General features: G+C 42.6%; 1 protein-coding gene across 2 annotated transcripts in view; it reads left to right on the plus strand.

The window, feature by feature from the left end:
* Positions 1 to 22,600, plus strand: part of DNTT (DNA nucleotidylexotransferase) — a 189,770-nt gene that overhangs the window by 130,615 nt on the left and 36,555 nt on the right. For both annotated transcript variants that reach the window (XM_014581825.4, XM_025179755.3), the window contains exons 8-10: positions 3,784 to 3,886; positions 12,235 to 12,498; positions 18,856 to 18,939. In XM_014581825.4, the coding sequence (XP_014437311.3) occupies positions 3,784 to 3,886; positions 12,235 to 12,498; positions 18,856 to 18,939 (451 nt within the window). The remainder of the gene's footprint in view (positions 1 to 3,783; positions 3,887 to 12,234; positions 12,499 to 18,855; positions 18,940 to 22,600) is intronic.

Consider the following 22,600-nt stretch of genomic DNA (forward strand, 5'->3'; position numbering starts at 1 on the left):
AACTGGTTAATTTTTAAAGGGGTATTTAGAGCCCTAATGTGGGTTCTATTCTCCACAAGTGACTGTCACTATCAAATATGTTACTGAATTTTCAGATGCTTTAACAAATATCTTAAGATGACCTCCATATATCTTATTCTTTATCTGCTAACACCAGTGAAGCTCATTGTGTTCAACAAGGACATTACTGGGCCCTTATTTGGCACAAGTATAGTTCTTTTACTCTCCAAAACTCATTTATAAATATTACTTTATTAATCCTCCCAAAAGACCTTCAGAGAGATGGCATGTTCTAGTTCATGCTTATTACCCCTTGTTATGTGGAGTTGTTTTGATACATTAGCCTTTCACGTTTACACCATAGTATGCACTTGCCAAAGTGAATCAAACTTGAATGTGTATAGAACAAGCTGGACACTTGAATTAAGGCAAGAAAGACAAGAGACCGTTACATGGGATTCTTTTTCCATCTAAATACGATTCCAGTTAAACACCATTAATGTGACAGATTTCAGAGAGGTAGCAGTATAAGTATGTTTTAGCAAAAACAAATAGACCAATGGCACCCTATGCCATAATAAAATTGTTAGTCTCTAAGGCTATGTCTAGACTGCAGGCTTCTTTCGAAAGAGGCTCTTTCGAAAGCATCTTTCGAAAGAGCCTCTTTCGAAAGATCGCGTCTAGACTGCAGGCGGATCTTTCGAAAGAGCAATCTGCTTTTTCGAAAGAGAGCACCCAGCGAGTCTGGATGCTCTCTTTCGAGGAAGCCCTATTTACATTGAAGAACGCCTTCTTTCGAAAGAGGAACTTTCGAAAGAAGGCATTCTTCCTCGTGAAACGAGGTTTACCGCCATCGAAAGAAAAGCCGCGTTCTTTCGAAATAATTTCGAAAGAACGCGGCTTGAGTCTGGACGCAGGGGAAGTTTTTTCGGGAAAAGGCTACTTTTCCCGAAAAAACCCCTGAGTCTGGACACAGCCCAAGGGTGTGTCTAGACTACATGCCTCCGTCGACGGAGGCATGTAGATTAGCCAGATCAGCAGAGGGAAATGAAGCCGCAATTAAAATAATCGCGGCTTCATTTAAATTTAAATGGCTGCCCTGCTCTGCCGATCAGCTGTTTGTCGGCAGATCGGGGCAGTCTGGACGCGCCGTGCCGACAAAGAAGCCTTTCTTGATCGGCACAGGTATGCCTCGTGAAACCAGGTTTACCTGTGCTGATCAAGAAAAGCTTCTTTGTCGGCGCGGCGCGTCCAGACTGCCCCGATCTGCCGACAAACAGCTGATCGGCAGAGCGGGGCAGCCATTTAAATTTAAATGAAGCCGCGATTATTTTAATCGCGGCTTCATTTCCCTCTGCTGATCTGGCTAATCTACATGCCTCCGTCGACGGAGGCATGTAGTTTAGACGTACCCTAAGGGTACATCTACAAAGCAGTGTTATTTTGAACTAACTGATGTTATTCCAAAATAACATAGTCAGTGTCTACATAGCAAGCCATTATTTCAACATAATATCAAAATACTGTTGAGCTGGAGGAGTTCTTACTCTGATTCCTGTAACCCTCATTTAATGAGGAGTAAGGGAAGTCAAAGGGAGAGTGCTCTTTCTCAGACTTCCTGCTATGTAGATGTAACTTTTGGTTGGGCTAGACTTCACTGCTGTTCTCCAGTGTCTAAAATAAAGAAAACCCCTTCACTCCCATAGAAAGTAACTGCAGACCCAGAGTTCAGTCTAAGAAATTTCAGCAAGTAGTGCACAGTGTCACATTCAAGTGCTAAAAGAAACGAAAGAAATGAATTTAATTAAATAACCTTATAAAATCTTATGATAAACAAATAATCTAATGTTTACAACATAACAACCATTGTCTTCACAGTTACAATGAACATAAAAAAAAAAGAAAACCAAAGTAAGATTTGAACAGTTCAGTCCACACGAAACACAAGAAGAAGAAACTGGGAGAGCCCAAAAGCTTATATTTAGTTCACCAAAGTCTCAGTTTATGTGTCTCATCATCAAATCTGTACCATATGCTGTGTCTGAACCATCTCTCCACTTTCTTGTAGGGATCCTCAGTTGGAGTCCAGGCGGACTCTTCCTCTGCTGTGGATCACTGCTAGACAGACAGCTAACTGATTAACTAGTCAGTTAACTCACAAGTGAACGTATTTAAAGAAAATCCTGTTACAAGAAAATACAAAAACTGAGAATAACAAATGAGAAATTACTTTTTTTTCCATTACTACATTTAAAGAGGAGATGAAGAATCATACTGACAGAGAAAGTGAACTAAAACAGTTTGGCTAAAATCAAAACAGCATTTAAAGCATGCAGTTAACACAGAAGATGTTATTTTCCCCTCCCAGTTTTCCCTTGATATAATTAACATTGCCCATGTGCTCTACTGGAGGGTTAACTGCAAAGTGCTTCAGAGTGAGGAACAGCCTGCTCTCTGCTCCTGGCTCAGCTACTCCCAGCTCACACAGGGCACAAGGCCCTTAGAAAAGCAGCTGCCTGGCTTGCTTGCTCATGGAGTCTGACCCCAGCAACAGAGACAGAATCTACTGGGACAGACCCAAACTACCACACCCATTTCCAGAAGCTTCCGTGTGTGGAGTGCTAAATCTGCCTTGCAACAATGACCTAAACATAACTCACTCCTACCTCCCCACCCAGGGGTCTCTCAGGCTACGTCTACACTGCAACGCTATTTTGGGATACTGGAGTATCCTGAAATAGCTATCCTGCGTCTTCACAGCAAGTCTGTTATTTTGGGTTCGCTATTCTGACATTCCTGTAAACCTCATTCAATGAGGAGTAAGGCACATTTTGGGATAGCTCTTTATTTCGAAATTTGGCGCTGTGTAGACAGCGCCAAAAGACAAAATAGGCTATTTTGAAATAGCATCAAAATAAGGTATGCAATTTGGAGAGCGCAAATTGCATATCTTATTTTGATGTAAGGGTGCTGTGTAGATGCACCCGTAAAGAGATATCTCCCTGTTAGGTACATGGGTTACATAGACAGTGCCAAAAGCCAAGATAAGCTATTTTGACTTAACTACGCAATTGACGTAGCTCAAGCTGCATAGTTTATTTTGGCTTTTGCCATGCTGTGAAGACATGACTTAAGATGCCACTGGACTCCTTGTTGTTTTCTCCATTAATATGAGGCCTGATTGTAGAATCCTTATTCACTGCAGTAAACAATCATATGTTAAAACAATTTATATTCTGTTAAAACAAAACACAAAGATCTTAAATAAAAGAAATGTCTTACATGCAGATATTTTATTTCCTTCATAATAGGGAGGAATAAAATTACCTGTAATCACACTTTTTGTTAATTTAAAATGTTCCATCAAAATTTAAAGAATGTTAATCTACAGCAGTTAGATTGGCAAGTTTATCAGCTGTTACTGTCTGGATTCATAATATGTACTATTATGTCCTGATTATGATTTCCTCCAAAATGACTGAAACCTTCCTTTCTAAGATTTGAAGAGAGTGATTTAACATCTCAGATTACCAAAAGAAGCTGTATTATCTAGTTTGAACAACAGAAGAAATACATCAAATACTGTAAATTATTGCTTAACAAAGAACAGTGACAGGCCAGATAAAAGAAATAGATTCCATTTTGATTATGTTTGAAGAAACACTGCTATCATTTTATCCTGCAAACTCTCCTTATAATGCAGCAAAATATTCTCTTTGAAAGTAAGACTGAAATCAGCAGGAGCTTCATTATTTTGTTCTTCTATCTATTTATTATTGCTAGGGGTAAAAAGATTGGACATGATGTCGATTTTCTAATCACCAGTCCAGAGCTAAGAGAAGAGGAAGAAGTTTTACACAGAGTGATTGACTTATGGAAAAAGCAGGTATGTAGCAAAATAACATTTGGATACAAAAGATTGTCATTAATAGCACTGGATTCAGCTCTGTAAGCTGATATAGACATTGGTGACGAGTGGCTTAGAAATACATATGACACTAATATTTAACTCTCAAGGAAGGATTAAATTCCTTAATCCTTAAACAAGTGCCTTAAACAAGTTTAGCTCAATAAATAAGTTCCCCCAGGAATAATCAATCTGCTACTTCCTACATTCATTGCTAGTAAAAATATCTCCATACAATTAATTTCTGTAATATTTAAGTGATTTGATTACAAGTCAGACATATTCTTTGTTGTCTTTCATATGAAATGTAATAATGACATACATATGGCTTTGGGTCATTTTTCTTGGCATTGAATTAGAAATCATTTTGCTTCATGTAAAAGAGCAACTTTCATTGTGGGGTGAGTTATCAAAAGCCCAGAAGCCTAAGCAAGATTGGCTGTCTGTTCAGATGGCTGGAAGAGGGTAATTTTAAATCAGTTCAGGAATCATATGTCTTTTTCAATGTGTTCATGAGAAATAGACATCAAACTATTCAATGGTTTGGAAAAGCCTTCAAATAGACAGATAACTCTGAACTAACTTCACGGTTTGCGATCAGACCAAACACCATCGTACCAACTTTCTCAGTAGATCCTGGCTCTTTTTCCATGGGCAAATCATATAGGCATAGCTCCCTTCCTCCAGTCCGCTTCCAATCTCCGAAGAAATTCCAAGCCTCCCTTCTGAGGCCTGAGCTTCCACCTTAGTTATGCACAGGCAGATCCTCAGCAGGTGTAAAATGTCATAGCTCCACAGAAATCAGTGGAGGATCTGCGCTGTTATTATTGTTGTGATTTATTTAAAGCTTCTTTCATGGGCACCCCGCTCACTTTATACCAGGCAAAGTACATTGTCTTCAGTCACCACACAAGTAGGCCATGCAGTTCACCCTGTGCTGCTTTATTTAAACTAAGAGATAAGGAAGTGAAAAATAGAAAACTATTTTTTTAAAGTGAAATAACTAGTCAGATGAAGCTGCAGTGAGAAAAGAGGGGATGGTAAGTAACAAGAAAGTGTTGATAAATGGATTAGGCTTGAGTTGGGAAAGCCACGATAGTGAAGAGATGGAAGAAATGGCAAGTAGAGACAAGTAGAGGAAGAATGTAATCTGGCAAAAAAATCCAAGCCTAAATATACAGGGAGTTATGGTGCTAAGCAAAGGGTCCCCTTCCCTTCTCCCCTTCTAAAGAATCCTTGGTGGTTATAGCATATAAACCTTCTGCCTGCATTGATGTTTATGCTGCTATGTCACTTCTAATATGCATATTCCTACCATCAATGCTGGAGAAATTGGCTGCCAGCAAAATCAAAATGCAAAAACAAAGAGAGAAATTATACTTCTCCTGATTTTCTTATTTCCTTCGATTTAGAAAAAAAATTGTAAAGCACTTTCATACTTTTTGACAGTGAACCTGTCTGCCTTCTTGCTGCTTTTCTGCTTTTGTGCTCCTGCTTCAAAGCTCAGATGCATCAAAGAACATCACTAAGGTCATGATGTTGACTTTCTTTCAACTGCTTTTAGTGAAAGATTCTGCGATGTTTAACTTGTAAACTAAGAAAAAATGAATTTAAATAGTTTAGAAGAAGCTTTTTTGTTGTTGAAAAGTTTAGTGTTGCAGAATCTTTCTTCTGAGAGCTGATGGAAAAACTAAGTGGGTAAGTCAACACCGTAGTGCTCTTTGATGCAGCAGTACCACAGATAAGTGGGTCTAGAAACAGAAGACATGTCTCCTCTGAGCTTCAAAGTGGAATGGTAAAATGGAAAAGCTGCAATGCGGTAGACAAGTTATCTTTTAATAGTTCACTAGTACTTCATTTTTAAAGCAAGTGTGCTTCAAAGGCCGGGTAAAATGACTTCCCCTGTGGGCTGCATTTTAGAAGTCTTGGGGCTAGTAGTTTCTTAGTCATATGTGTCCATACAACTTTTTAATGCATCTAGACTGTATATTGCTTTCATTTTTATTTTTGTAGAAGCATATATAAATACATGTTGTTAAATATATACCAGAGATAACATTGCTGTAAGAATTTTAACTTTTGAATTATCTCACATAACATTTCTAATTGTACACACTTAACACTGCGTTAACACAGCTTGGCTCTAATTTCCTTGTTGATATTTTTAAGAAAGAGAAAGTATAACCAGCCTGTTCTGAACAATCTTAGCATTTAAATGGTCCTAATCATTCTCTATCATTCACAACTCATTGGGAGGAATGGATGGGAGAAGAGAAGTCTCATTGAGGTGAATGGCAGGGAGCTAAATGATAGCACTAAGTCACAACTGAAGACAGTTCTATGCAGATTTGATTTTTAAAGAGCAGCAGCACATTTATTACCCTGTGATGCCTGTATCTTGGCAATAGAAAAAATAGCTTGGTTGAAATGAAAGTTCAAAAATTACATATCTTGTAACTTTCCCATACCAATAATTTTCTCCAACTTTTGAAGATAAGGCTGTTAATTTTTACTCTGTGTCCATGTGTCCGTGTGTGTGTGTGTGTGTGTATGTGTATGTACTGCTGAGACAATTATAATCTCTCCCATGCAAACTGTCTTAGCAGAAGATGAAACTATGTCTACACTAAGCAACTTTTAGTTACAAGGCAAAGACAGCACATGTGAATAATATTTGTTAGTAGCTTTACAAACAAAATGCTTCTAGCCCCCATGAGCAGCTTTCAATTTGACCGCATGAGAGCTGTTCTGCCAACAAAGCAGCATTCACATTTGTCCTTGCAGTGGGAAAACTTCTATGGTGTATGTGTATATGGTGTAAGCATCCATGAACAACAAAAGTTTTGTGATCACTTGCAAATGTAGATAAACCTCAGAACAGCAGCACTTTCAGGCTTGGAAAGAAGAATGTGTTGTCAGATCCTTAACTGGTATACAGGCAGTCCCCGAGTTATGTCGGAGCCGCAGTTACAAACAGGGTTTGCTCTGCGTCTCCCTGGTCTGCTGGAAACCAGCAGACCAGGGAGACGTGGAGCAAAGCCGTGGAGCACGCGGGCTGGTCGGTTTCAGCAGCGGCTGAATCTGGATGCCAGTTCCGACTTACATACAGATTCAACTTAAGAACAAACCTACAGTCCCTATCTTGTACATAACCCGGGGACTGCCTGTATACTGGCCTAGTTCATCTTCAATAGAATGCCAATTTCTACCACCTTCAAATCATGTCTATGTGATGTCACAAACGTGGTCGGACTTCATTAAAGTCCTGCTTAAAATCAATCTACGTGTCTACAGTGCATGTTCAGAAGAGATACATATATTATTGTCCCAAACTTCTGGATTTACTCCAAAATTAAAACTTCTTTTGACATGCCAAAATTCATGTTTAAAAAAATAATACCACACTTATTTTAAGAAGGAAAATTGTTCTACCCATAGTCTTACTACACCTTTCCACAAAATCCCCACTTGTTCTGACAGTGCAGAATATCTGTGTGATAAAATGTCTTTTAATCTTCATTTAATAATTGAAACCTGTAAGTAAAGACTAAAGGGCTGTGTCTAGACTGCATCCCTTTTTCAGAAAAGGGATGCAAATTAGACATATCGCAATTGCAAATGAAGCGGGGATTTAACCCCCCCCCCCGGCTTCATTAGCATAAAAATGGCTGCCGCTTTTTTTCTGGCTCGGAGCTTTGCTGGAAAAAAGCACCAGTCTAGACGCAGATCTTTCAGAAAATAAAGCCTTAACCTCATTTAAAGAGGTATTGGCCATTAGGTATTGGCCATTGCCATTGCTCCATTAAAAAATGCAGGTGAAACAGCACATCTCTAAGTTCAAAAACAAACAAACAAAGACTGTTAAAGAGTGCAGTCAGCCATGAAGTTCTAGTAGAGCTCTGGATACTACTGGTTTAAGACAGCACATTTGCATTACACAATATAAATTAGTGCATGTGCAGTTTTCTGCAAACCCCAGGGCTGTGTCTAGACTGCATCCCTCAGTCTCCTCTTTTCTAAACTGAAAAGTCCCAGTCTCTTTAGCCTTTCTTCATATGGGACCTGTTCCAAACCCCTGATCATTTTAGTTGCCCTCTCCTCTCCCACCCTCTCTCTTCTCCTCTCCCACCTCCTTTTCCCAGTCTCCCCCAGTTTTGTTCAATAAAGAGAGATTCTATTTTTGACCACACGTTTTCTTTATTTTGTACATCAGGAAGGGGGGCTAGGGAAGGGTAAGTGGAATGGCGTACGAGCCCCCGATGGGGAGGACTGGGCTGGGTCTGCGGGCTTCTGGGGGTGGAAGCTCTCCTGCAGCCCCCCAATTGGCCCCTCTCCCCAGATGGCAGCCTGCGGCAAGTGCAGCCGGTCTGATGGCCGAGTGCTGTGATGTGCCCAGTGTGGGCACTCAGGGCACTGCAAGCCAGGACTGCTTTGCAAGCGTGGCACCCCTGAGAACTGTGTGTCCAGGGTGGGGGTCGGGACCCTTTAAGCACAGCCCTCGGCTAGCCTGAGGCAGCAGCTGCACACTCTAAGCCCTCATCTGATGCCCTGCTGGCACTGCTTCCGGCCATCCTTAACCCCGGTTCAGGGTCCACTTAATGTGGACATGCTAGTTCGAATTAGCAAAACGCTAATTCGAACTAGTTTTTTAGTCTGGATACGTTAGTTCGAATTAGCTTAGTTCGAATTAACTAAGCTAAGTTAGTTCGAATTAGCGCTGTAGTGTAGACATGCCCTTGGTGTTCACACCTCTACATCAGCTGCTAGAATTGGGCCTCACCCTCCTTGACTGAATTAATCTCATTATCTCTAGCCTGCATATTTACACCTGCCTCTGGAAATTTCCACTACATGCATCTGACGAAGTGGGTCTTTGCCCATTAAAGCTTACGCTCCAATACATTTGTTAGTCTATTAAGTGCCACAGGATTCCTTGTCGCTTTAATATATAATCCAGAGATTCAGTCCTGAAATGGATAGTAGGTGTGATTAGGAGGTCAACACTATCCGTAGATACTTGTTCACCCGATGATATAGTCCAGGGGTGGGAAACCTAAGGTCTGGGACCTGGATGCAGCCCCTGGTTTGCCTGGATCTGGACTCTGAGGCTCAGGGCTCCGCCCCCCAGCCCGCCATGGCATTCCAACTCCCCTGCCATCCCTCCCCCGATGCAGTCCTTCAGCAAGGAAAAGGCCAGGGTGCTCTACTATAGCAGAGCTCCAAGAATGAATTACAGCTCTACGATTGCATGATGGAAACCAAAATGAGCTGAAAAATGTTTTCTTCAAATACCTAACATGAAAATAGGACAGGGGTTCTCAGACTTCATTGTATTGCAACACACTTCTGACAACAAAAATTACTACACAGCCCCAGGAGGGGAAGGGGAGCAAAAAGCTCCACTACCCCGAGCTGTGTGTGTCAAAACAGAATCCCAAGGGCCTCAGACCCAGGCACGGGGCCTGCAAACTGAGCCCCGCCATGCAGGGCTGAAGCCTTGGGCTTTTGGTTTCTGTCCTGAGCCATGGAGCTCAGGCTTTGGGCCCACCAGCTTTGGTGACAGTTTCCCTCTAATTTCTGATGTCCGTGCACAGAATGAATTTTGTTTTGTGCACCAATATAGAGGTGATGTGTGACACGTAGTGTCCATATTGGTGCACATAACAAAATTCATTCCACATAGGGATGTTGTGTGCTGGGATGGGACAGCAGGGTTTGGAATTTGGGAGGGGTCTCAGGGCTGGGGCAGAGGTTTGAGGTGCGGGAGTAGGGGTGAGGGCTCTGGCTGGGTCTTTGGGTGGAGCTATGAATGAAAGGCTTGAGGTGCAAGCTGACATGGGTAGAGAGGACTATCCCCAGCCCTGTCTCACTGCAGCAGCTTGGGGGCAGATGAAAGGTGCCTCTTCACAGCTGCAGGAGCACCAGTAGGGCTGGGCCAGGAGAGGGTTGCATTTGCCCTGGCTGCAGTAGGTCTATGCTGGGGCTGGATTAGGTTTGGGGAAGAAGCATCTCTTCTCTGTCTGTGGCAAGGCCAGGTCAGGTCTGTGCTGGGGCCAGCAAGGAGATGCGCTGCTCCCTGCCGCAGCAGTTCTGGGGCTTGGAGAGAGGTATTTCTTTCTGCTGCAGCCATGAGCCCCTGCGCAGGGCTTAATAGACCACTGTGTGGCCATTCAACTGTGCATTTTGGAGGGAACTTAGGCTAGCAACCCCCAATCCACAGTTTGAGAACCACTGAAATACAAAGCAGACGATCAGACAAGAAAGACCCCTCCCTTAAATTGTAGGCGGTAGCTGTACTTACAGGACTTTTCCCCATTTTTCAGAACAGTTTGGGAGCCCTCTATTGCGGCTACATCTAAACTACACTCCTCTGTCAGCAGAGGGATGTAAATTAAACGTATCGAAAGTGCAAATGAAGCTGGGATTTAAATATCCTGTGCTTCATTTGCATAATGACAGCTGCCACTTTTTTCTAAATGTGGTTTTTTAAAAAACCCCTGGCAGAATAGACGGGGCATAGAATCATAGAATCATAGAATAATAGAACTGGAAGGGACCTCAAGAGGTCATCGAGTCCAGCCCCCCGCCCTCAAGGCAGGACCAAGCTCCGTCTACACCATCCCTGACAGATGTCTATCTAACCTTTTCTTACATATCTCCAGAGAGGGAGATTCCACCACCTCCCTTGGCAATTTATTCCAATATTTGACCACCCTGACAGTTAGGAATTTTTTCCTAATGTCCAATCTAAACCTCCCCTGCTGAACTTTAAGCTCCTTGTCCTGTCCTCAGAAACCAAGAGGAACAAATTTTCTCCTTCCTCCTTGTGACACCCTTTTAGATATTTGAAAACCGCTATCATGTCCCCCCTTAATCTTCTTTTTTCCAAACTAAACAAGCCCAGTTCATGAAGCCTGGCTTCATAGGTCATGTTCTCTAAAGCTTTAATCATTCTAGTCGCTCTTCACTGTAACCTTTCCAATTTCTCCACATCTTTCTTGAAATGTGGCGCCCAGAACTGGACACAGTACTCCAGCTGAGGCCTAACTAGTGCAGAGTAGAGCGGCAGAATGACTTCACGAGTTTTGCTTACAACACACCTGTTGATACAACCTAGAATCATACAGGATGAGTACAGGATCTTTCAAACTGGGGCATTTCTGTCAAAAATGCCCCGTCTAAACTACCATTTTGTTTTTGTTTTCGAAAAGCCCATTTTGAAAAAAAAGTGGTGGCCACCATTATGCAAATGAAGCATGGGATACTTAAATTCCGGCTTCATTTCCACTTTTGATACGTCTAATTTACATCCCTCTGCCAATAGAGGGATGTAGTTTAGACGTAGCCTTAAAGAGCTACTAGAAATTCTTCTCCAGAAAACTGAGGATACAGGTTAGACTTACATTTCAGAACCTAGAAAGCAAAGTTGAAATCCTAGCAAATAAACTCACTATGATAGATAATAAACTGGGATGAATGGAAATTAAAACTAAATGAAAATTTATGGAGGTCAGAAAAAATACAGCAATGTAGGTCATTGCTAGAATGAAAGTGATGATAAAATGGGGAACATGGGATAATCACAGGACAAAGGAACTTAAAAACCAAACTCATGCCAAGAACACTAGAATTATGAGCATGTGTCTGAGCTTTGTCAGATTGTGGAACGTCTCTCAGAAAATGGAATTACTAATAGCTGGGCCTGATTGCTAAAGATAACTGGATGTGTATGATGCAGTACTATAGTAGCATAGGTTGTGCATCATTTCCTTTCTGAAAACCCTAGCAGGTATGGAAAAAAACAGGACTAGACCCCCTGAAGCTCCTAGCAGGTATGAGAACTCTCCATCTCCCAATTTAACAGCTCTGTTTGGAAATTGTCAGTTAGGACTAGACCCTGGACAATGCAGACTTAATCAGTTTTCCTGTATGCATAGCATATGGGGATGCACCAATCCCCAGTTAGGAGTAACTGTGTGACATCAACTGCAAAATGTTTGAGGGAGAGGTTAGAGTAGTAAACATTGCCTCCTGATCACAGAGCAGGGTCTGTCAGCCACTGAATAGTGCATGGTCATTACTAATGATCTCCCTCTCATGATCTGCTAAGCTCTCCCCAATACCTATGCAGCCCAATTAATAAGAGCTGGTCTGCTGGGCTTCATCTGCTCAATATACTGGGGTTTAGCCTCTGATGTACAGTCCTGTTAGAACTATAATGACTATAAGGTGTGAGTTTATATTAATATAAGACTATCTGGAAACTCTGAATTTCTCGCAAAATCAAAACCAGTAATTTACTGTAAGCAGTGCTTTCTCTTTTTTAGGGCGTGCTTTTGTATTATGATCTCGTTGAATCAACATTTGAGCAGGCAAAATTACCAAGCCGAAAAGTTGATGCTTTTGATCACTACCAGAAATGCTTTGCAATTTTAAAATGTCCTCAGCAAAGAGTGGACACCAGCAATTGTGATACATCAAAAGAATCTGAGAAGGCAAAAGCCAAAGCTTGGAAGGCAATCCGCGTGGATCTGGTTGTAAGCCCCTTTGAACAGTATGCATATGCTCTGTTAGGTTGGACTGGCTCCAGGGTAAGTAACCTTAAGAGCCTACATATTTTCTTTGAGTTACTAACCTATTTTTGGTGTTGCCAAATTATTCAGATTTGGTGGACTTTTAGAAATGTTCCTCTCTCCACATTTTTCTATTATCTTCTTTTTAACCAGTCATTAACCCATTATCCTATCTTATGGCATCACTGACATTTATATATTATTTCCTTAATAAAAGAGTTAACAATTTTGTTCTTTGAAGTTTAATTTATAGGTGCATCTACAGCCCTCTTTTGCCACTCCAGAATTGCAGAAGGTTTAACTTGCCAGCTGGGCTAAGGGGAATTCCCTAGGTGCCAAAAATGTTAGGGCTTAATAATTATTTAATAGCTTTAAAATAAAATTATTTATTAGGGTATTGGTAGTTGATCTTGTGGTTGGTAGTTACTTTGCTAATTGGTAACTAGGACTGTAATTGGTGGTGTAATTAGGATAATACAATTTTTTAAAATAATGAATTAAAATAAATATAAAATTCAAAATGAAAATGTTATTTCAAAACTAAAAATCAAAATGTAACATTCTGGGAAGGTTTCAAAAATATTTAGTTTTTTAAATTAAATTTTACCAAAATCAATATGCCCCAACACAATGTCATTTTCTGAGGGAAACGTGTTCCATCGGAAAGCATTTAACTAACTCTGAACTTCATTACTGCCCTCTGATGTCACTTATACTAGTGTCTTGAAAAGAGCCTGATTCAGCATGTCTGTATCCACATTTGGCACTCTAGTTCACCCAACTTATTATTTATACTTCTAGCATTTGTATATAAACACCTTAAAAACTTGTCACTTTTTAGCTGTCTGCCATTACATCAGGGATGGGCAACACCATGGCAGCACTTCACCAGGGTTAGCCTTGGTGGGCTGTGCTACTATATTTACCTGAACGGCTGCTGGTACTGGCAATCGCAGCTTCCATTGGCTGCAGATTACTGTTCCCAGTCAATGGGAGTGGCAGGAAGTGGCCCAGAGAGGGACACCACTTCTCGCGGCTCCCATGACTGGGAATGGCAATCCGCTGCCAACGGGAGCAACAGTTGTAAGTACCTGCAGCCGTGCAGGTAAATATAGCAGTAGGGACCTGCCAGGAGCTAACCCTGGTGGACTGGATCCATCCCACAGGCCAGTATTTGCCCATCCCTATATTACATGATGTAATTGAATTCAACTCTTTTTCATTTGATTGTTTCTCCTAAGATCCCACCCATATTTTACCATCTTCCATCATCTCCTACCTATTAGGACATCTCTATTAACAGATCCTTCCTAAGGGAAAATGCTGCCATGAAAGTCCTGGACTTCAGTCTCTCACCTAGCGGCCTAAATTGGCCTCCTGGACCTCTTTGCCTAAACCAGATGCTCTTCCGCACTTGTTGATTTTCCCTCCAGCCCCATGGATAGTGGGTATTATAGGCTGGGGGAGGCTGCACCTCTCCAAACAGCCAAGTGTGGCCTCACCCACACTCCACCCTCAGACCTCCATGTGCAATGGATCTGGCTTGGGCTGGGGCTGTACCATCCTCCCTCCCTGCGTCCTGGAGTGGGATGTAAGGCTGGGGACATGTAACTACCCTCTTGGTGCTCTGGGGCAGGGGGTACTGGGGCCATGCCCCCTCCCTCTTGGCACTCTGGGGCTGGAGCCATGCCATCCACTCTTTTGGTGTTCTGGGGATGAGGGAAGTGGGATTGCAGTGCCCATGAACTTGGTGCTCAAGGGTTAAGGAGACTGGGACCATGCTGCCCGCCAACTGAGCACTTCAGGTCTGTAGTCATGCCAACTGCCCTTCCAGCAGCCTATGTATCTCTCTCTCTTTCTCTTAGTTCATCCAGTTCAGCCACTCTGGTCTCCAAAGCCTGTACACGGTCCCTGAGGGCCAGGAGCTCCTTGCACCAAATGCACTTGCCACCTGCCTATATTATCTCAATTTTACTTCTGTAACTCTGTCAATGTAGTAGGTGCTAAGCTGGATTAAGAGTGTTCCAGAATCCTGTAGATATGTGATGTATTAACTTACTTTTTCTGTCTAATAGAAATTCAGTGCAGAGATAATTTCACCATAGAAAATACTTACTTTTCCCTTCCACAGCAACGTTTTTCACTTAAGAGCCTATTTTGCTCCTATGTAAAACACAAAAAGAAATCCAGTTGTTTAGTAAAGAAAGAGAAGACTGACTAATAGGTTTCCCCTTCCATTTACCATTTTACAAACCTTTTCAGAAAAGGCATTTGGAACACCAAATTGTTTACCTTGCCCGCTTGTAAATCTCTGTATTTTTAATTTCCTAACCTTCTGTATCCAATCCTTGAGATCTTAAATTAATCCTCTGGTTTGGGTTTATAAATTGTATTTCATAGTTTCATAGATTTCACAGCCAGAAGGAACCAGCGTGATTAAATCATCTGAGCTCCTGTATAACACAGGCCACAGAACTTCCCCAAACTAATCCTAGAGCAAAAAAGTCTTGATTTAAAAATTGTCAGTGATGGAGAATCCACTGTGACCCTTGATAAATTGTTCCAGTGGTTAATTACTCTCCCTGTTAAAAATTTATGCCTCATTTCCAGTCTGAATTTGCCTAGCTTCAATTTCTAGATATAGACTACAAACAGATACAGACTAACATGGCTACCCCTCTGAAATGCCATTGGATCATGTTATATCTTTCTCTACACAACTGAAGAGCCCATTTTTAAGTATTTGTCCCCCTCTGTAATTACTTACAGGCTATATCAAGTCACCCCTGAACGTTGTTTTTTCTAACTTGTGTCAGGCCCTAACTCAGACTCTCTCCTACCCTGGAATATTTGCCATGTGGGAAAGGTCTCTTTCCCCTCTCTCCCCAGGAATGATGCTCCTACACCACATTGCACCAAGCACATTTTTTTGTCAATCAGCATAAACCTCCTTAGGCAGGAACCCAAGTTCTCTCTACAGGTGCATTTACACTGCACCATAAATCAAAATAAGATTTTATTTTGATGCTATTTTGAAATACAGGCAGTCCCCGACTTACGCGGATCCGACTTATGTCAGATCCGCACTTATGAACGGGGCTTTTCTCGCCCCGGAGCTCGCGGGCAGCGGGACCACCCAGAGCACAGCGGTACCGCCACTGCGTCCTCGGGGGCGAGAAAAGCTGCTCTGGGTCTCCCTGGTGTGCTGGGGGGGACTCCCCAGCACAGCAGGGAGACCCGAGCAAAGCCGCACAGGTGGCGGGACCCCACTGCCCGTGCGGCTTTGCTCCTCTGCCCTGGAGCAAAGCTGCACAGGCGGCGGGGTCCCCCGCCTCTGCAGCTTTGCTCCTGTCTCGCTGCTGTGCAGCACAGCAGGAAGACAGGAGCAAAGCCGCAGAGGCGGGGGTCCCCGTCGCCTGTGCGGCTTTGCTCGGGTCTCCCTGCTGTGCTGGGGGGGACTCCCCCAGCACAGCAGGGAGACAGGAGCAAAGCCGCAGAGGCAGCGGGACCTCTGCGCCTCCACGGCTTTGCTCGGGTCTCCCTGGTCTGCTGGGGGGGGGGAGGGGGCACAGCTAGTGCGCCCCCCCCCCCAGCAGACCAGGCTTTTGTTGCAGGATGCCTGGGGTAGAGCAGCTGGGGTGCTGCCGGGTTGGTCCTGCGGGGACCTACCCGGCAGTGCCCCAGCTGTTCTGTCCCAGGAGTCCAGATTCAGCCGCTGTTGAAACTGATCAGCGGCTGATTCCAGGAAGCCGGGGGCAAAGCAACTCTGCCTAGGGCTTCCTGTAATCAGCCTCTGATCAGTTTCAGCAGCGGCTGAATCTGGAGCCAGTTCCGACTTACATACAAATTCAACTTAAGAACAAACCTATAGTCCCTATCTTGTACGTAACCCGGGGACTGCCTGTAGCTTATTTTGTTATTTGTTGCTGTTTACACAACACCAAATTTCAAAATAAAACACTATTCCAAAACATCCCTTACTCCTCGTAAAATGATGTTTACAGGGACATCGGAATAGTGAGCTTGAAATAACGGACATGCTGTGAAGACGCGGGATAGCTATTTCAGGCATTCCGATATCCCAAAATAGTGTTGCAGTATATATGTACCCTAAAGCTTTGTCTACACTGCACATTGTTGTGCAAGAAGATATGCAAATGAGGTGGGGTGATGAATATCACCATGCCTTATTTGCATACCTAATGAGCCACCATTTTGTGGAACGGGCTTTTGTGCAAGAAGGAGCTGTCTACACTGCTCCTTCTTGCGCAAAAACACCCTCTTGTGCAGGAGCCGTTCTTCCTGAAAAGAAGTAGCAGAACGGCTCCTGTGCAAGAGGGGATTTTTGCGCAAGAAGTAGCCATGTAGACGGTGCCTTCTTGCGCAAAAGCTCCTTCCACAAAAATGGCAGCTCATTAGGTATGCAAATGAGGCATGGTGACATTCATTGCTACACCTCATTCGCGTATCTTCTTGCGCAACAACGCGCAGTGTAGACGTAGCCTAAATGTCGCTACACCACTAAAAAAAGCCTCCAAGTGTCAAGCCTTTCTTGAGTTAGAAAAAGTGGGTTATTTGAAAACAAACTGTGGGAGTCCAGTACATGCTTAATAAAAGCTATTTCTTGTTACAGTGCTATACCTTTACTAAGGCAACTAGTTTCAGGCAAACTTAATATGATGCAGTATTGTATGTCAAAATAATATGCCTGTGAGTGTTCATTCTGTATGGAACAACCATGAGACTTAGAACCAGTAAGGCTACATCCAAACTACACCCCTCTGTTGGCAGAGGGATGTAAATTAGACGTTTCGAAAGTGCAAATGAAGTGGGATTTAAATATCCCACACTTCATTTGCATAATCGCATTCTGGTGCTGTTTCGAACAAGCACCATTTTGAAATTGAAACCGCGGTTTAGATCCGAGGAGTACAGGATCTTTCAAAAAATCACCCCATTGTTGGAGAAACCATGTTTAAACCACGGTTTCAGTTTCGAAATGGCGCTTGTTCCAAACAGTGCCAGAACACGATTATGCAAATGAAACACTGGATATTTAAATACCCGCTTCATTTGCACTTTTGAAAAATCTAATTTACATCCCTTTGCCAACAGAGGAGTGCAGTTTAGACGTAGCCTAAATGAAAGGTGATGTACACATGAATACCAATTCAAATTTCTGTATGTTGCATGTACAATAATATTGGCCTGAAAAACTTCCTTGTAAATGGTGAGTAGGCATTTTCATATACTCACTTGTTTTAAAAGTAATTTTAAATGTATCTAACTTACCTGGTACATCAGTTGGTAAGAATATAAATCTTTGTGCAGCCTCTGAAAACATTCATGTTATGAAAGTCTTGTTAAGCTATAGTGACTCTGTCCAGAATATGTGTTTTAGCAGAAGATTGTTGTGAATCATGCCATTTTAAAATCCATTCATTTATAAATTTCATTGGTATTCTAAAACTTACCCATATTAAGCAACAAAGTAGGTACTCACTTGGGTAAGGGATAGGTATGTAACTCAGGGATCAGCAAACTACGACACACCTGCCACAAGTGGCACGCGAGCCAATTTTCATTGGCACGTGAGGTGAGAGCTCAGCCCTGCCTCTCCTCCCTCGTGCAGCCGGGAGTTCCCTTAACATGCTATTGTTCCCTTAACATGCATGCCTATGCAGCAACACACACAAAATTCTAATCTAAGCCCGCCACCTCCACAGCAGCACTCACTTTCCTCCTGCTTCTGGAAGGTGAATGTTATAGCTGCTCCTACTGGCAGGGATGGGGATGGAGACAGCCCGGGGCTCCGTTGGGGAGTGGTTGCTTGGGTGGCCGCTCTGGCAGCCATGGCCATGTTGGGGGCCAGCTTCCGCTGGGGCTGAGGCTGCATTGTAGGGTGGCTGCCGCCTGCGTTTCAGGCCTAAAATACGTGTAGGGCAGGCAGGTTGCTGCTACGGTGTGTTGAAACTGCGGGTGGGCGGGTTGCTGCTGCCGGGGGTTGGAGCTGTGGGTGGGTGGGCCGGAGACGGGGATGGGCTGTGGCTGCATTGGGGGTGGCTTCTCGGGTGGCCGCTCTGGTGTGTCATAGATTGCCGAACTCTGACTCAGAGGCTTGAGTGCTGCATAAAGTGTCAAACTACAAGACTGAGGTCGGAGAACTCAGCAAGGCAAAGCTAGGCCAGAAATCACTTTAAATGGTAAGATCTGCACCTTAATTGATTATTAATGAAGCTGCTGTAAGTAGGACTATTATTGACTTTAAAAAGTATCACCGGCATGCTGACCCATAAATACAAGTGTATAAGTTAAATCTTGGCACACCAGTTCTGAAAGGTTGCTGACCGCTGATGCAACTTATGTTTTGTACAGCAATTTGAGCGTGACCTACGAAGATATGCCACTCATGAAAGGAAGATGATGTTGGATAACCATGCCTTATATGATAAGACAAAGGTACAGTTTGCTCTTTGAAGTGAAGCAACAGTGTCATAATTTATAAGGATGTATTTTTAGTTTGTTTATGCTATCTCAGTGCAGTGAATTTCAGCTTGCAGTGAATTTCAGCTTGCAGTGAATTTCAGCTTCAGCCCATTATTTGAGGAACAAAAAGTTCCCTTTCCACAGAACCTTCTTTCATATTCATTGCCACATAAGCATACAGGTTCCTTGGCTATGGCCAAATTATGGATGGCTCAGTTCAAGATTTTAGGGTATTAAAGCTGCTTTAACTTTCACAGGTGTCTAAAGATACCAAAAGCACATACATCAGCAAGAACATATCAGTGGAGACCTTTAGCCAGGCCTCCTTTTCCCTGTGCAACTCCCTTTAATGGATCAAAGTGGACATCTGGGATCAAAGTCACTGTGCAATAGTCTATTCCAGTACAGGAGAGTTCAGACACATTGCCACTTTTTCACAGTGCTGTGGCACAAAGCAGACACAGCATAGACCAGAATCAGAATATTTTCTTCTGATTGTTGTGCATGTAGATTGGGATCTACTGGTATATCTTGGAGCCTTTGACAGGTGATCCTGACTGGTTTGGCCAGAAGACTATCAAGTGCCAGCACTTCATTTGCCCCTCTCAGCACTGCCATGCTGCTCCTGCCCTCTGCCTTGGTGCTGCCTCCCAACCCAGGGAGCCTCTTGCTCCCTGTGCAGGGCTCAGGAAGAAGAAAGGGGGGAGTGCTGATGTCAGAGTGCCCCTTCCCCCACCCTGTACCCCATCTCCACAGAGCGAGGGGGGGGGCAAAGATGGAGAGTGATTGCTGGCTGTTTTGGGGAATGGTACAGGGTTAAACCTGCCTTAGTCCTCTGCACTACCACCCAGAAGCTACTTGTGATAAGTAATGCACAGCTGGAGCTTGCATTCCAAACCCCGGCCACAGTCCTGAACTCCTTCTGCACCCCAAATTCCTGCCCTAGCCCTGAGTCCCCCTTCCCAGAGCCTTCACCCTGAACCCTTTTCTGCACCTCAGCTCCTTGCCCCAGGCTCAGCTCAGAATCCCTCCCACACTACAAACCCTTTAGCCCAAAATTAGAGTCTACACTTTGCTCCCCTGCATCCCTAGTCTGATAAAAGTGAGGGAGGATGGGGAAGGGAGGATGGAGTGAGCAGTGGTAGGGCCCCGGAGAATGGGCAGGAAGGAGGTGGGGCAAGAGTGTTTGAGTGTGAGGTAGATCCTGAATCGCACTTACATTCTAAAAGTGATCTCATGCTTAAAAAGGTTGCAGACCACTGACGTAGAGAGTGTGTGGGATGGAGGGGGTGGAAGGGCCATGCAGAGTCAAGCTAATTATGGATCTCTGTATTTTTGATGAACACCAAACCGACAAAATCCCTTTCTTTGAAAACACTTACCTATGTTAAGTTTTTAAAAACTCGTACAATATTGCAAATATTGAACAAATATATTGTGATTTCTAAATAAACACAAGAGTGCTTAGAAGATATGGAGAATATTTGAATCAATTTCTTATTAAAGGCAGTACTTTCCCACTCTATTCTTCATATAGCGTCAGATAGCTGTGCTTTATTTTTCATTAATATTCATGAACACTTTGATACCGGAGAATCTATTGTGGCCCTTTGCCTGAAATATGAGCCATGTCAGAGTCCTGTTTTCCAATATAAAGAGGTTATGTCGGGGTGAACACTGTATACTTTAATATATTTCCAAAGAGACTTTGACAGTAAAAGGCAGCATTAACATGTCAGTCATTAATCAATTACATAGCTTTGCAGATGGGAACAAAAAGTACAGATATTTCCACCGGGGTCTCATTACAAAGTTACACTCTGAAATTATTCCTCCGACTAGATTTTTCAAGTGAATGCATGTCCATACTGTACAACTCATTTCTGTATGCATATGTCTATTGAAAGATATTGTGCAATTGTAAAATCACTGAATTTTTTATTTTTCTCAAATTTTTTGGTGGTGTTTCCTGAATCTATCATGAGTATGAGAAATTTCCAAATGAAAAATCAGAATTCCATAAATTTTACTGGTATCAGAAATGTGTATTGAAGGGAAGAGGATTTTAAATGATAATGATAGAAAGAAGATGAATAAATATTCAAACCTCTCATTAAACCAGCTGAAGGGACAGATCCTAAATGGATATAAATGGACTTAATTTTGTTGGCTTTGAAAATGAACTTTGATATCTGGAACTACAGTGATTTACAGTAGTGGAAAACTGAGTCAACAATGTTGAGGTCCCATTTTCAGCCTCAGGGAAGCAAAGGTTTCTTTGGCACATAACCAGGGAGGACAAGATACAACATATGCTCAATGTTTTACAATATATCTTCTGTTGCTGCATCAGTTACAAATTGTGCATACACTTATAAACTGTGCCAATAACATCCTAAGCATAAAACTTGATTTATAAATCTTTCCTCTGTATTTTGACAGTGTGTGGTGGATTAGTAAATTGGGGCTTATTAGCCCAGCCATTTTGATCATGTTTTTGTTTAGTTTCACTTTCTTATGTAAATTGCAGATCAGGTTAACTATGCTATATCTTATTCTTCAGAAAACTTTAGGTTGAAATGAGCTTAGCGAAATGTGGCATTATTGTAAAATGGGTGTCGCTTTTATTCTGGAACAGGCAACATTACTTAAAAGTGCTCCCACAGATTGCTGAAAGTCCTGTATGGCTATGATTAATGTCTTTTCTACTTCATCTCTCTGCCATCAGAGCTGCACCTTTAACCTTAACTTTTTTGTATATTGTAGACGCTTATCTATGCACTTCTTTTATGTCTTTAATAACTGTTCTCTGTACTGATTGGGTAACCTCATAACTATCTCTTGTTCCTGTAGCTCTATGGATATGTCTACAGTGGAACTGGAGGTATAATTTCAAGTATGGATAGACATACCTGCGCTAGTTCTGATTGCGCTAATGTGCTAAAAATAGCTGTGTGTAGCTGAGGCTCCATATATGACAGGATGGGCTAGCCACACTGAGTACAATCCCATCTGAAATCCTACATATGTATCTGGGAATGACAAAAACCTTTATGTTTAAGTGACAGTGAATATGAAAGGTGGTTTTGTATGAAATGGACTTTTCATTTTTTCAAATAATGGGCATGTGCAAGCCCCCTTCTGGCTGAATGTGATATTGCAGGAACTCCATGCTTCAACTCCCCATCATGTGGGTTTTCTCTCCCCTGGAGTTTCGCATGGCTCACCCTGCAACTGGGACACTCTAAGTTCAGTTTCTTTAGTGGCAATAAAAGTCCAAATAAAACCACAAATGCTTTTATTGCACTGCAGCTCAACATTTGGGCTAAGTTTTTGATTGGTTGAGTGGTTTAATGGGAGCCAAGATCAAGAGCTATCATGCAAGCCTAAGCTTTGGAAAAACTAGTCTGTCATGAGAATTAGTTTAGCTACAGGACTCCTCCAATGTTGGAAGATTTAGTCAGCCTGGGATTAAAGTTAGCCTAGAAGCCAGGTTTAAAGAGATATTGATGCTATCCTTGAAAGACTGAGTTTAGCCTGGAAGCCTGGCAAACAGCCACGCCTGCCTAGAAGATTTTGATTAATCTGACCAACGTCTTGTCCTAGCTTCGGGAACATTTTCAGTCGTGAGGAG

The sequence above is a fragment of the Pelodiscus sinensis genome, chromosome 8 (assembly GCF_052426305.1).
Source record: "Pelodiscus sinensis isolate ZL-2025 chromosome 8, ASM5242630v1, whole genome shotgun sequence".
NCBI lineage: Eukaryota > Metazoa > Chordata > Testudines > Trionychidae > Pelodiscus > Pelodiscus sinensis.